General features: G+C 44.6%; 2 protein-coding genes across 2 annotated transcripts in view; one reads left to right on the top strand and one right to left on the bottom strand.

Moving 5' to 3' along the window:
- Window positions 1–12,226, top strand: part of LOC126999335 (uncharacterized) — a 52,107-nt gene extending 39,881 nt beyond the window's left edge. The window contains exons 3-4 of the mRNA XM_050861864.1: window positions 11,107–12,027; window positions 12,081–12,226. Coding sequence (XP_050717821.1) covers window positions 11,107–11,904 — 798 coding nt within the window. The 3' untranslated portion in view covers window positions 11,905–12,027; window positions 12,081–12,226. The remainder of the gene's footprint in view (window positions 1–11,106; window positions 12,028–12,080) is intronic.
- LOC126999380 (uncharacterized) overlaps window positions 12,048–15,000 on the bottom strand; it is a 3,201-nt gene continuing 248 nt past the window's right edge. The window contains exons 1-2 of the mRNA XM_050861971.1: window positions 13,918–15,000; window positions 12,048–12,421 (exon numbers count right to left, since the gene is read on the bottom strand). The exon at window positions 13,918–15,000 is cut by the window's right edge and continues 248 nt beyond it. Coding sequence (XP_050717928.1) covers window positions 12,048–12,421; window positions 13,918–14,668 — 1,125 coding nt within the window. The 5' untranslated portion in view covers window positions 14,669–15,000. The remainder of the gene's footprint in view (window positions 12,422–13,917) is intronic.

Consider the following 15,000-nt stretch of genomic DNA (forward strand, 5'->3'; position numbering starts at 1 on the left):
AAATTAGAAAAAGACAAAACCGCGCTAAAAAAAAAGAGAAAAACACCGCGCTAAAAAAGAAAAAAAAGACAAAAACACCGCGCTAAAAAAAAAGACAGAAAAACACCGCGCTAAAAAAAAAAGACAGAAAAACACCGCGCTAAAATAGAAAAAAAGACAGAAAAACACCGCGCTAAAAAAGAAAAAAAAAGACAGAAAAACACCGCGCTAAAAAAGAAAAAAAGACAGAAAAACACCGCGCTAAAAAAGAAAAAAGACAGAAAAACACCGCGCTAAAAAAAAAAAAAAAGACAAAAACACAGCGCTAAAAAACAAAAAAAATACAAAAACACCGCGCTAAAAAAAGAAAAAAGACAAAACACCGCGCTAAAAGAAAAAAAAAAACTGCGCTAAAAGAAAAAAAAGACAGAAAAACACCGCTCTAAATAAGGAAAAAAGACAAAAACACCGCGCTAAAAAAAAAAGACAGAAAAACACCGCGCTAAAAAAGAAAAAAAGACAAAAACACCGCGCTAAAAAAGAAAAAAAGACAAAAACACCGCGCTAAAAAAGAAAAAAGAGAAAAAAAAAGAAAAAAAACAAAAAAACACCGCGCTAAAAAATAAAAAAAGACAAAAACACCGCGCTAAAAAAGAAAAAAAAGACAAAAACACCGCGCTAAAAAAGAAAAAAAGACAAAAACACCGCGCTAAAAAAGAAAAAAAGACAAAAACACCGCGCTAAAAAAGAAAAAAAAGAGAAAAACACCGCGCTAAAAAAGAAAAAAAAAACAGAAAAACACCGCGCTAAAAAAGAAAAAAAGACAAAAACACCGCGCTAAAAAGAAAAAAAAGACAGAAAAACACCGCGCTAAAAAAGAAAAAAAAAGAGAAGACAAAAACACCGCGCTAAAAAAGAAAAAAAAAGAGAAGACAAAAACACCGCGCTAAAAAAGAAAAAAAAAAACAGAAAAACACCGCGCTAAAAAAGAAAAAAAGACAAAAACACCGCGCTAAAAAAGAAAAAAAGACAGAAAAACAGTGCGCTTAAAAAAAGACAAAACCACCGCGCTAAAAAAGAAAAAAAAAAGACAGAAAAACACCGCGCAAAAAAAGAAAAAAAGAAAAAAACACCGCGCTAAAAAAGAAAAAAAGACAAAAACACCACGCTAAAAAAAAAAGACAGAAAAACACCGCGATAAAAAATAAAAAAAGACAAAAACACCGCGCTAAAAAATAAAAAAAGACAGAAAAACACCGCGCTAAAAAAGAAAAAAAGACAGAAAAACACCGCGCAAAAAAAAAGACAGAAAAACACCGCGCTAAAAAAGAAAAAAAAGACAGAAAAACACCGCGCTAAAAAAGAAAAAAAGACAAAAACACCGCGCTAAAAAAGAAAAAAAAAGACAGAAAAACACCGCGCTAAAAAAGAAAAAAAGACAAAAACACCGCGCTAAAAAAGAAAAAAAGACAAAAACACCGCGCTAAAAAAGAAAAAAAGACAGAAAACACCGCGCTAAAAAGAAAAAAAGACAGAAAACACCGCGCTAAAAAGAAAAAAAAAGACAGAAAACACTGCGCTAAAAAGAAAAAGAGAAAAACACCGCGCTAAAAAAAGACAGAAAAACACCGCGCTAAAAAATAAAAAAAGACAAAAACACCGCGCTAAAAAAGAAAAAAAGACAAAAACACCGCGCTAAAAAAGAAAAAAAGACAAAAACACCGCGCTAAAAAAAAAAGACAGAAAAACACCGCGCTAAAAAAGAAAAAAAGACAAAAACACCGCGCTAAAAAAGAAAAAAAGACAAAAACACCGCGCTAAAAAAGAAATAAAAAAGACAGAAAAACACCGCGCTAAAAAAGAAATAAAAAAGACAGAAAAACACCGCGCTAAAAAAGAAATAAAAAAGACAGAAAAACACCGCGCTAAAAAAGAAAAAAAGAAAAGACAAAAGCACCGCGCCAAAATAGAAAAAAAGCGAAAAACACCGCTAAAAGAAAAAAGACAAAACACTGCGCTAAAAAGAAGAAAAGACAGAAAAACACTGCGCTAAAAAGAAAAAAGAAAAAAACACCGCGATAAAAAAAAAATACACAAAAACACCGCGCTAAAAAAGAAAAAAAAAAAAGAGAAAAACACCGCGCTAAAAAAGAAAAAAAAGACAAAAACACCGCGCTAAAAAAGAAAAAAAAGAGAAAAACACCGCGCTAAAAAAGAAAAAAAAGACAGAAAAACACCGCGCTAAAAAAGAAAAAAAAAAGAAAAGATAGAAAAACACCGCGCTAAAAAAAAAAGACAGAAAAACACCGCGCTAAAAAAGAAAAAAAAAGAAAAGACAGAAAAACACCGCGCTAAAAAAAAAAGAGAAAAACACCGCGCTAAAAAAGAAAAAAAAGAAAACAAAAAAACACCGCGCTAAAAAAGAAAAAAAAAGAAAAGACAGAAAAACACCGCGCTAAAAAAGAAAAAAAAGAAAAGACAGAAAAACACAGCGCTAAAAAAGTAAAAAAAGAAACAACAATAAAACACTGCGCTAAAAAAATGGGCGTCACATGATGAAAATTTGATGTAGACATTAACCTGGAAATCTGTGAAAAATGACTTAGGCAATTATTTTATGAGGGTGACGATAATCATAGTACTGTACACAATCCTTAAAACTGAATACTTAAGTGCTAGAATGTCCTGCACTAGCTAAGGGTGCCAGGGTGTCAAACTCACGGCCCACGTCACAAATTTGGCCCCTGGGATGGTCGTGAGTGGCCCGCGATATTCCCTGATTAACCTGTTTCGTTCCTCTTAACCCATCTGCTGCGATTGGCACGGATTTGTCTTTCAGTGGTAGCCTGGTAACATATAGTCCCAGGTCTTTCTCTGCCTCTGTGGTGGATAGTGGAGTGTTTCCCATGTGGTATTGGTGTGCTGGATATCCTCTCCCATGGTGCAGGACTTTACATTTTTCTTCATTGAATTGTAGCTGCCACCTGTTGTTCCATTCCTGTAGCTTGGTGAGGTCTGACTGTAGGAAATCCGCAGTCAAGGGGTTAACTCTTTTTAGGAACAGTGAGTAGCGGGCTTTTTTTTCTTCATTATTGTTTCCTTTTTTTTATGCCCTTGAACTGTCTCCTTTGCTGTAAAAAAAAGGGTCCACAGGTGAAGGAGTGACTGGGGAAGGGAACGCGACAAAGAAGGTTGTGAGCCACTGTCCTCAGCAATTTCTCGGGTATATTCTTTCCTTTACTTCCTTCCATTTTCTGTGACTCAGCACGAAGAAAAGAGGGAAGTACAATAATTATTCGCTTCTTCATATCTGCACGGGCAGGAGATTACGACAACCCCCTTCACTCAGCCCTATGTAATCTTCTCTCCGTGGTATACTGAGTAATTAATAATCCCGAGGGGGGAGTCGAAAATCTAAATGAAGTTCACTTTGGTTGGGGATTTTTTTGCGATTTTTTCTAAATAATACAATGGTCATTTATTTTTTCCTTCTGTTTTTTTATTTTTCTTTCTTTTTGTGCTCTAATCCGTCTCCATTCCCTGAACACACACACACACACACACACACACACACACACACACACACACACACACACACACACACACACACACACACACACACACACAAAGCCTGGAGCCCTATCTCTAAGTTCGTATAACCCAGTGTTTCCTGGAATCAAACACAAGACCACGTTCTTGTGGCCCTAACGTTCATTTGATGCAGTAAGTGAGCGTCTACGTCCATATAATCAAATATTTCCTAAAATCGAGCTCAAGAAGGAGAGTTTCAACACCTTCATTTAACCCTCTACGTTCATTTGATCCAATATTTAATGCTCTATGTTAATTTCACCCAAAGTTTCCGAGAATCGACCCTGGGGAAGACATGAGGAGGAAGTCACGTTCATTTTTAAACTAACACAATCTCCCTTTGTTGTGTTTGTCGTCTACCAGCACTTCATTACTCTTGACAGCACTACAACGTACCTGTAATATGTGGCAACTGGTTATATCCCATCCTCGTCGACGTGTCCGTGGTGTCCGTCTTGAGGGGGATGGATAGGCGTGGAGGCACACAGTATTTATTGAGTAAGCTACATTACACCTGAATCTCAGCGCCTTGTATCCTCTTGTGTGTGTGTGTAGAATCCTCTAGGAGCTATATGTAGCTGAAACTTACATATGGTATACAATCCTAGTATATAAACATACAAAAGTATAAAGGTATCAAAACTTCTATAAAGGGATTTGGATTCCTTGTTACTACATAGTTTTGTCTGGGCGCTTACAAAGAAAACTTAACATTAATGCATAACTTATAAATACTTAATACCATACTTAATCTACGTACATATCACCTTCCGGCACTTTGTCATTTTCCTCCGATTAAAACACAAACAAACAAATAAAAGAGGGGAGTCTAAATCACGTTGCTTTTTTTATAATGGGAATAGCCTTTTTTGTTCAGCGCGCTTCTTGGAAACATCATTTACTGGAACGTACTTTATCTTTTCTTCCATTTTTTTTCCTTCTTTCTCTTTGTTCTTTAATCTGTTTCCTTTTCCTGTACCACAAACACACACGCACACACACTCAGAGCAGACGACTCTCGCCCTTATTGTCACCAAATATCAGCAGTCGCTTCCTTTAATTTTCCTACGACCATTTTTACTCCGGTTGAAACATGTCATGTGTACCTTTTACATGGAGGTGTTCACGCCCACCTATACTCTATATACTCTCCGGTCACCGCCGAGTAAGGCTGACAGATACTTCAGCTCGGGGTCGTACTCTAAGTCTAAAACATCTTGGCGTCCTGGCACACATGTTTGAGTAGCCTTTCGTAGGAGTTCGGCGGATTTCCAAGGGTAATTTATGACCCGTCCAGTAGTTTGATCCTTCTTCTATGCCATGAACCTAAAAAAACACTCATTAGAACTCCACTGATCTCCTTTTTGGTCAGTGGAAACAGTTGATGAGAAGGGTGGAGGCGTCTGACAATACTGACTTTAGAGATGCACCAGCACCCGCATCCGTGTCCTCACTAGACGAAAAGGATGTGGCGGGTGTACGGAAATAGAAATAAAGGATGTAAAGTGACTCTTTGCTGACCTTGGCCCGTATCCCTAAATGCATCCTGGCCCCAGTACGCCTGTCTGAAACGCCTCTCGCAATGTAGTCCGGGCTTTCATGGACGGATGGTGATCCTAGGGATAGTTTACCTGATTTCTGCACCTTCAGCGGGAAAACCACTCATGCAAACCCTGTTAATATTTTCTGGGGCGTTAGAAGTTAGTCGTAATGGGAGTCACTGTGCCTCGTCTCGAATTTTTCCCTCCAGCAATATTTTCGTCTCAAGGGGAATGGTCGAGGGAGAGAGAGCTCTTAAGCGTATCAGAGCTGTCATACTTTGTCTTATTCTTTGTCGCGAATATTGGCCTCCTCCTCCTCCTCCTCCTCCTCCTCTTCCTCCTCTTCCTTCTCCTCCTCCTCCTCCTCCTCCTACTCCTCCTCCTTCTCCTCCTCCTCCTTCTCCTCCTCCTCCTCCTCCTCCTCCTCCTCCTCCTCCTCCTCCTCCTCCTCCTCCTCCTCCTCCTCCTCCTCCTCCTCCTCCTCCTCCTCCTCCTCCTCCTCCTCCTCCTCCTCCAATTTTAATTTCGCTCGTGAGCTGCTAACCCAGACAACTTGGGAACCCATGACATACACTCCTGTGGACGGAGCGTGGAATGGCTTCAAGAACAAACTCCTGGAGGTAGAGAGAACAACTGTTCCCATGAAGACAAGGAGAACAAATAATGCCACAAGCCCACCATGGATGACTACCCAGGTTCGACGGGCGATTAATTTAAAGAAGAGAAAATACAACTCGCTCAAAGAAAACGGCACTGACGAGGCACGCGAGCAATACCATCAAAGCCTCAGAGCTTGCAGAACACTCATTCGCCAGCGTAAACGCGACTATGAAAAGCAAATTGCACGCGAAGCCAAGTCCAACCCGAAAAAGTTCTTCACGTATATAAGAACCAAAAAGAAGACAAAAAGCAATATCGGTCCCTTAAAAGATGAAAGTGACGTACTAACACAGGACAGTAAACAAATGGTCGAAATCCTAAACAGAAACTTCGCGTCCGTGTTCACGGTCGAGAATACCCAGTCCGTACCCGAGAGCCCTACCCCACCGATGGGAATCACTCCCCTAGAAATTGGCACAATCGAAGAACGGGATGTGAAGAAGTACCTAGACAAACTCGAGACAAACAAGTCCACTGGACCCGACGACTTGTCACCCAGGCTGCTCAAGGAACTCAAGCAGCAAATCCTGAAGCCACTCACCACCATCTACAATCTGTCACTACAACAAAACAAAGTCCCAAAAGACTAGAAACAAGCGAATGTAACTCCGATCTACAAAAAGGGAGACAAAAGTGTGGCCCTAAACTACAGACCAATCAGCCTGACCTCAGTGGCGGGAAAAATCCTCGAGAAGATCATCAGAGACAAACTCGTTAGGTTCCTTGAAGACAACAACATCATTTCCGATGCTCAGCACGGTTTCAGGAACAAGCGCTCATGCTTAACCAATTTATTGGACTTCTTCCAAAGTATCTATGAAAACTGGGATAATCATATCCCCAGCGATGTTATATATCTAGACTTTCAGAAAGCCTTTGACAAAGTGCCACACGAAAGACTCCTCAAGAAACTCAAGTCGGCAGGATTAGGCGGCAATCTGACAGCGTGGATCAAGGACTGGCTCACTGGAAGAAAACAACGAGTTGTACTCAACGGACAGGCCTCCGAGTGGCTCCCGGTCACAAGTGGAGTGCCACAGGGGTCAGTGCTGGGACCCATACTTTTCATCATATATATCAACGACCTAGAACTAGGATTGAAATCCAATCTTTCAAAATTTGCCGACGACACAAAGGTGGGTTGGAAGGCCCTCACAACGGCAGACTGCAAAATTATCCAGAGAGACCTGGACCAGATCACTCGGTGGTCAGAAAAATGGCAGATGTCCTTCAACACTGCCAAATGTTAAGTAATGCATATCGGATCCAGAAACAGCAACCACACATACCACATGGGTGGCGAACCACTACATGTTGTGCAAGAGGAAAGAGACCTCGGGGTCACCATCAGCAGTGACTTGAAACAAATAAAACACTGCAAGTCCGCCTGTAAGAAAGCCAATACAATGCTTGGGTTCATATCGAGGAACTTCGAATACAAGACGCCGGGAGTTATGTTATCCTTGTACAATTCGCTGGTAAGGCCCCACCTGGAATACGCCGTGCAATTTTGGTCTCCTAATTACAGGAAAGACATTGAATTACTTGAGAGTACAGCGCCGCGCCACGAAGATGATACCATCACTGAGGACGAAGCCCTATGAAGAGCGACTCGAACGACTCAACCTCTTCACGTTGGAAAAGAGACGCCTGCGGGGAGACATGATACAAGTCTTTAAGTACCTGAACAAGCTCAGCAACATTGGTCCCTCCAAACTCTTCACGCTACAAACTAACCTGAGAACAAGAAACAACGGAAAAACAATTCAAGCAAAGCGATGCAATACCGACATCGGCAGGAGTTATTTCTCGAATAGAGTTGTTCGCCATTGGAACAGCCTTCCTGCAGAAGTGGTTAGCGCAGAGACCATCAACTCCTTCAAGAAACGCATTGATCGCCACTTTGCTGCAACGGGAGTGAACTGAACATTCCCAAGAGTAGATACAAGAGTGCTTTAATCCTTCCCTGCAAGCCACTCCTATGGCAAACGGATTGATTAAATCACTGAACGCAGGCAGCCTAGTCATGAGCCAAAAGGCTTTCTCCTGCCTGCTAGTCCATGTTTCCATGTTTCCTCCTCCTCCTCCTCCTCCTCCTCCTTCTCCTTCTCCTCCTCGTATGGGATCATTTTATTCATGACAGAAGCCTGTTTGCTAACGATGGCCTTCATCGAAATTGTGTGGGCAAGGCGAGGCTAGGCAGAGTGTTAGATGAGGAAATTTCGAAAGAGCTAAGACAGATGCAGCAACGAGGTGAGGTGGCTTCCGGCTTAGCCGGGAGGAAACCACACCCTGATAGTGAGGTCAGGATTCGAAAACATTGACCCAGATAGTCTATTTCAGAGAGACACCAACACAAGAACACGCAGCAACGGTATAAAGTTAAAGGGAAACCGATGTAACACATTGGCGCGCAGAAGTTATTTCAATAATAGAGTCGTCGATCACTGGAATAGACTCCCGCCGTCAGTAGTTAGCGCACAGAGTATCAATAGCTTCAAGTCTTCATTGGATAAGTACTGCAGTGATATAAGATTATATTGACCATTCTTCGCATGTTTCAGACAGATTGCAGCAAGACCTCAATCTAAATCCATATTATTCTACACCAAAACCTAGATTGCAAGTAGCGTAAGCTAACAATAGAGTAAAGCAACAGTTAATGTCCGCATGACAGGTGGAGTGAGGTGTGGGTGCAGTAAGGTGACAGGTTACTGGTGCGTGCATAGTACCGCCGGTAAAACGAGGATCAAGCCTCCACCTGTGCCCCTGAAACTACACCTCACCCATCGTGAGTATTAGGGGGGATTCTGGGGCTGCCCTGTGTGGGCCACTCGGCCTCTTCCAGCCTCCCTGTATTTCTATGTTCTTATGTTCTTATGTAATGAAGTCATTTTCCCCCACAGCTTAGGTTACCAGTAGTGTAAGTTAAGGGTAGTAATTTCCTCTTATTTCTTTCTTTACTGTAAAATTTCCATGGCCCTTTCTTCCTTAAAGGTACATGGTGCTCTCTTCTAACTATTTCCTGCCGGCACGTTGCCGGAAGGAGAGGTGGGTGGGGAGGAGCCTTCATCTTTTCTGTCCTGTCCTACCACACGTAGATTACTAGTAGTAGCGGCAGTAAACAGACACCCTCGTCATAGACCGATAGGTCTTCTGGTGTCTGTTCTTCCTATGTATTCCTTCTCCTCCACCTCCTCCTCCTCCTCCTCCTCCTTCGCCTCCTCCCTTAAGTTCTTCATGACAAACTCCTTTCCTTTATCTTCATCTTACTCGTCTCGTTCTTCCTCCTCCTCCTCCTCCTCCTTCTCCTCCTCCTCTTCCTCCTCTGCTGTAAAAAAAATAAAAAATAGCTAAGTAAACACCTCCGCCTCCTCCTCCTTCTACTACTACTTCTACTACTACTACTACTACTACTACTACTACTACTACTACTACTACTACTACTACTACTACTATTACTACTATTACTACTATCATTACTACTACTACTACAACTACTACTATTACTACTACTACTACTACTACTACTATCATTACTACTACAACAACAACTACTATTACTACTACTACTACTACTACTACTACTACTACTACTACTACTACTACTACTACTACTACTACTACTACTACTACTACTATCATTACTACTACTACTACTACTACTACTACTACTACTACTACTACTACTACTACTAACTAGAGAGTATGGCGAACATTATTATAGCGAAGTTTTAACCTTAGTGACATATGTAGGAAAGATGTAACAGACTAACTAGACTCGCAGTGGTTCGCAACCCTTTTTTTGTCGTTCCCGCTTCATAAACGTCAACCCCCCGGATTTCCCCGCTCATATGGACGAGGAAAAAAGTAGCCAAAACACGAAATTTACTTACTTAATAACACAAATAATATAATAAATAAATAGTAGCCAAACACAATATTTACTTAATAACACAAATCAGTCAGTTCTGTACCGTCTCCGCCAGTTCTTCCCCCCCGCACAGTTGCTATCCATATACAGGGGCCTTGTCCGCCCTTGTATGGAGTATGCATCTCACGTGTGGGGGGGGGGGGGGCACTCACACAGCTCTCCTAAGCAGAGTGGAGTCTAAGGCTCTTCGTCTCATCAGCTCTCCTCCTCCTACTGATAGTCTTCTACCTCATATATTCCGCCCCCATATTGCCTCTCTTTCTATCTTCTATCGATATTTTCATGCTAACTGCTCTTCTGAACTTGCTAACTGCACGCCTCCCCCCCTCCCGCGGCCTCGCCACGCACGACTTTCTACTCAAGCTCATCCCTTTACTGTCCAAATCCCTTACGCAAGAGTTAACCAGCATCTTCACTCCTTCACACTGGTAAACTCTGGAACAATCTTCCTTCTTCTGTATTTCCTTCTGCCTACGACTTGAACTCTTTCAAGAGGAGGGTATCAGGACACCTCCCTCCCGAAATTGACCTCTCTTTCGGCCACTCCTCTAACTCTTTTTAGGAGCAGTGAGTAGCGGGCTTTTTTTTTTACATTTTTTACCTTTTTTTATGCCCTTGAACTGACTCCTCTGCTCTAAAAAAAAGTCAATAGTTTCCGCCGACTAATTGCTAGCAATTTATATTTCCTTCATGTTAAAATTCCCCCCAGAATCATAAAATTTCCCCCAGGGGGATATTTCCCCCAGGTTGGGAAGTGCTGAACTAGAGTGTATAGCGAACTTATTTATAGCGGAGTTTTAACATAGTAGGATAAACAAATAATAGACAAGCTAGAGTATATAGCAAATTTATTTATAATGAAACTTTAACATAGTGACATCTGTAGGATACGTGTAACAGGCTCACTGGAGTGTGTGGCGAACAATGCTGTGGTGAAGTTTTAACATAGTGACACACGTAGGACAGGTGTGAGCCAAAAGAAAATCATCGCACTCAAACTAAAAAAAAAACAAAGCTGACTGAATTAAGAAAAAAATCCACTAAGACGAACACTTGGCAGGAATGATCATGGAGGGAAAACACGCAGCAGGCTGAGAGTGAACACTGGCACCAGAAATATGAAGCAAAAAACTGAAAAAGTAAAGTAAAAAACTAAAATAAGAAAAGAAATTGTTGAAACAACAAAACTCGCTTAGAAATATAATCCATGTTCACTCCTTTCCTCCTCCTCCCCCTTCTCTTCCTCTTCCCCGTATCCTCCTCCTCTTTTTCTTCCTCTTCCTTCTCCTCTTCTTCCTCCTCTTCCTCCTCCTCCTCCTCTTCCTCCTCCTCCTCCGCGCCGCGCCATAAACAACATACGAATATACAACAAAACAATAAAATATAAATTAGTAATTGGAGCCGTTTGAAAAATTTACGGTCCAGGAAAATGTACTTGTGTGTGTGTGTGTGTGTGTGTGTGTGTGTGTGTGTGTGTGTGTGTGTGTGTGGCACGGTGCTGCCCCCTGGTTGTCTGGAGGGCACGGTGCTGCCCCCTGGTTGTCTGGAGGGCTTGGTGCTGCCCCCTGCTTGTCTGGAGGGCCCGGTGCTGCCTCTGCTTGTCTGGATGGCACGGTGCTGCCCCCTGCTTGTCTGGAGGGCACGGTGCTGCCCCCTGGTTGTCTGGAGGGCACGGTGTTGCCCCCTGCTTGTCTGCAGGGCACGGTGCTGCCCCCTGGTTGTCTGGAGGGCACGGTGCTGCCCCCTGCTTGTCTGGAGGGCACGGTGCTGCCCCCTGCTTGTCTGGAGGGCACGGTGCTGCCCCCTGCTTGTCTGGAGGGCACGGTGCTGCCCCCTGCTTGTCTGGAGGGCACGGTGCTGCCCCCTGGTTGTCTGGAGGGCACGGTGCTGCCCCCTGCTTGTCTGGAGGGCACGGTGCTGCCCCCTGCTTGTCTGGAGGGCACGGTGCTGCCCCCTGGTTGTCTGGAGGGCACGGTGCTGCCCCCTGCTTGTCTGGAGGGCACGGTGCTGCCCCATGCTTGTCTGGAGGGCACGGTGCTGCCCCCTGCTTGGCTGGAGGGCACTGTGCTGCCGCCTGGTTGCCCTCATCCTGCAGTGCTTACCCCTGCGTGGCGTGCTGGCCTGGGTGCAGCAGCGGCCGTGGCCTCGTGCGTCGGGAGCAGGGTCTCACGCACGACCTCAGCCCTCTGTAATTCCTGAGGGTGTGCCCATGGGTGCTCGCCTCGGTGTGAGGTAAGCATCATCATCGGAGTCTAAGTTTTCGGCCTCGTGGCTGGGTCGGTGCCCTGAGGGTGTGCCCGGGGGGCCTCGCCTCGGTGTGAGGTAAGCATCATCATCGGAGTCTAAGTTTTCGGCCTCGTGGCTGGGTCGGTGAGGTAAGCATCATCATCGGAGTCTAAGTTTTCGGCCTTGTCGCTGGGTGGATGCTCGGAGATATTCTCGTAGATTGGAGGCTCGGAGACATTCTCGTAGATTGGAGGCCCGGGGATCTCCTCGTAGATTGGAGGCTCGGGGATCTGCTGGCAGATTAGAGGGTCGGGGAACTCGTCGTAGATGTGCTCCTCGTCGTCGTCGAAGATGTGCTCCTGCTGCCGCGGCGCCACGCGCGGGAGCACGGTGGGGCCCGTGGGCGGCTCCACGTGGCTGTCGCTGACCGCTTCCTCGCCACCGACGCGCCAGGAGGCGGCCAGTCCACGCCGCGTCGGCACGCGGGGCACTGCGGGAAGAATGTGACCATTACCACGATGACGACGACGACCGTCACGAAGGGGGGGAGAGAGAGAGAGAGAGAGAGAGAGAGAGAGAGAGAGAGAGAGAGAGAGAGAGAGAGAGAGAGAGAGAGAGAGAGAGAGAGAGAGAGAGGTAAAGAAAAAAAAAGGATGTATTGGAGGAGATAATGGAGGTCTGAGCGTATGTGATATGAAGTTAAGATTGTCCCTCCTCCTTCTCATCCTACTACTCCTCCTTATCCTCCTCCTCCTACTCCTTCTCCTTAATCGTATATTCCCAAAAGTTGTTTATAGTGGAATACTTAGATGTGCATTCTTTTTGTTTGTTTGTCTGGTCGACGTGTTTGCTGTTTTTTTTTGGGGGGGTTTTCTCTTCTCTTAATTTGGCGTTCCATGTTTATTTTGTCTGTCTGTTTCGGGCCTCAGTTGTCAGTCTCTTTCCGTCCCTTACCGTCAGCAGGTATTCCTAAACTCCCTTCCGTCTTCACATAAAAGAACTGCACGCCATGTTCAGTTAATTAATCTGTTGCAATGTATTCCTAAACTCCCTTCCGTCTTCACATAAAAGAACTGCACGCCCTGTTCAGTTAATTAATCTGTTACAATGTATTCCTAAACTCCCTTCCGTCTTCACATAAAAGAATTCCGCGCCCTGTTCAGTTAATTAATCTGTTACAATGTATTCCTAAACTCCCTTCCGTCTTCACATAAAAGAACTGCACGCCATGTTCAGTTAATTAATCTGTTACAATGTATTCCTAAACTCCGTAAATGCTTCAGGGGGTCGGCGCGGCAGCACACACACATTTGACACGCTTCTTGAAGGAGTTTTGGGCATTTCCAGGGGTTGTTTAATGACCCTGGTGGTAGTGTGACCCTTCTTCTATGCTATGAGTGTGAAAAAAAAACACTCATGAAAACCCGTTTGATCTCCTTTTTGACCTTTGTAAATAGTTGACGTGAGAGTTGGGCACGTCTGGGGAGGAGGAGGAGGAGGAGGAGAGAGAAAGAAAGAAAAAGAAAAAAAAGAGAAAAAGGAGAAAGAAGAAGAATGAGGAGAAAAAGAAGAGGAAGAAGAAGAAGAAAAAGAAGAAGAAGTAAAAAAAGGATAAAAAGAAGAGGAAAGAAGAGAAGTACAAGGAGAATGTAGAAAAAAGGAAAAGTTAAAGAAGAAAGAGAAGAAGAAAAAGAAAAAGATTAAAAAAAAGATGAAAGAAAAGAAGAAAAAGAAGACAAAAAGAGTAGGCCATCCATCTACAGATCTATCCATTGTAGTGAGTTAGGAAGACAAGAAGATCACCAGCAGAGCGAGCCGGCCCCTAGTTAGCCTTGTTGTAGTAATGAACAGGACAGCAGGTCACTACTTGGGTTCAGCAGGCAAGAAAATGAGAGAGAGAGAGAGAGAGAGAGAGAGAGAGAGAGAGAGAGAGAGAGAGAGAGAGAGAGAGAGAGAGAGAGAGAGAGAGAGAGAGAGAGAATTTACCTGGATTTTCCCTTCGCTGCCAGTAACACTTCGTCAGCACCACTAGCAGAACAACAACAACAGCAACACCAATCGTCACCGGCACGACTATGATGGCGATGGTGGTGGCGGTGGTGGTGGTGGTGGTGGTGGTGGTGGTGGTTGTAGGGGTGGTGGTGGTGGTTGTAGGGGTGGTGGTGGTGGTGGTGGTGGTGGTGGTGGTGGGGTGGGAGGTGCAGTTTATCCATGAGTATCTGTCTTGTTTGTATCCTTCTGCAGTGCATGGCCACGGCGGGTACGATAATCTCCACCTTGAGGGCCCGTGAGCCACAACAGTAACATTCACAGCATTAAGGAAGTGGCCTGTTCTGCGGCACCCAAGAAAACAATCACCAGTCCGTACACGAAAGTCAAGAAAGCCATCATTGTTGTTGTCATCGTTCCTCCTTCTCCCTACACCTACCAACAACCTCCACCACCGTGCGTCCAGAGGGAAGCAAGTGTTGTCCAGCGTGAACCAGGCGTCCTGCTGCCAGCCATCGCCCGCCGCCACGAGCCTAACCCCCTTGAAGCCAGGATCGGGGTGCACGTACAAGACCATGCCCCAGCCGTGCATCAGATTTTGCCTGGAAAAAATGTTCGCCCATTCATCATCCCCCGAGATGGTAGTACGGGCGGGGCAGAGTGGGTCCAGGCCTGGGCTGAGGGAGGCTCCGGGCGCGGGCAACAATGACTTTAGAAACACCATGAGTAAGGACAGCCTGGTGTTCATCGTGGCTCACCGTGTGTGTGTGTGTGTGTGTGTGTGTGTGTGTGTGTGTGTGTGTGTGTGTGTGTGTGTGTGTGTGTGTGTGTGTGTGTGTGTGTGTGTGTGTGTGTGTTTGTGTGTGTGTGTGTGTGTGTGTGTGTGTGTGTGTGTGTGTGTGTGTGTGTGTGTGTGTGTTGGGATCGAGTCGGGCGCGCCTCTTCCCAGCTTGGATAGATATTTCAACGAGCAGCGACCACTCGCGTCACGAAGAGGGAGACACTGGAGCTCGTAGATCATTCTCCTCCTTTTTCAAGCACTGGGGCAGGATGTTGCGCGCGGGTACATGCACACGCCTT

This window comes from Eriocheir sinensis, chromosome 1 (assembly GCF_024679095.1).
Source record: "Eriocheir sinensis breed Jianghai 21 chromosome 1, ASM2467909v1, whole genome shotgun sequence".
Taxonomy (NCBI): Eukaryota; Metazoa; Arthropoda; class Malacostraca; order Decapoda; family Varunidae; genus Eriocheir; species Eriocheir sinensis.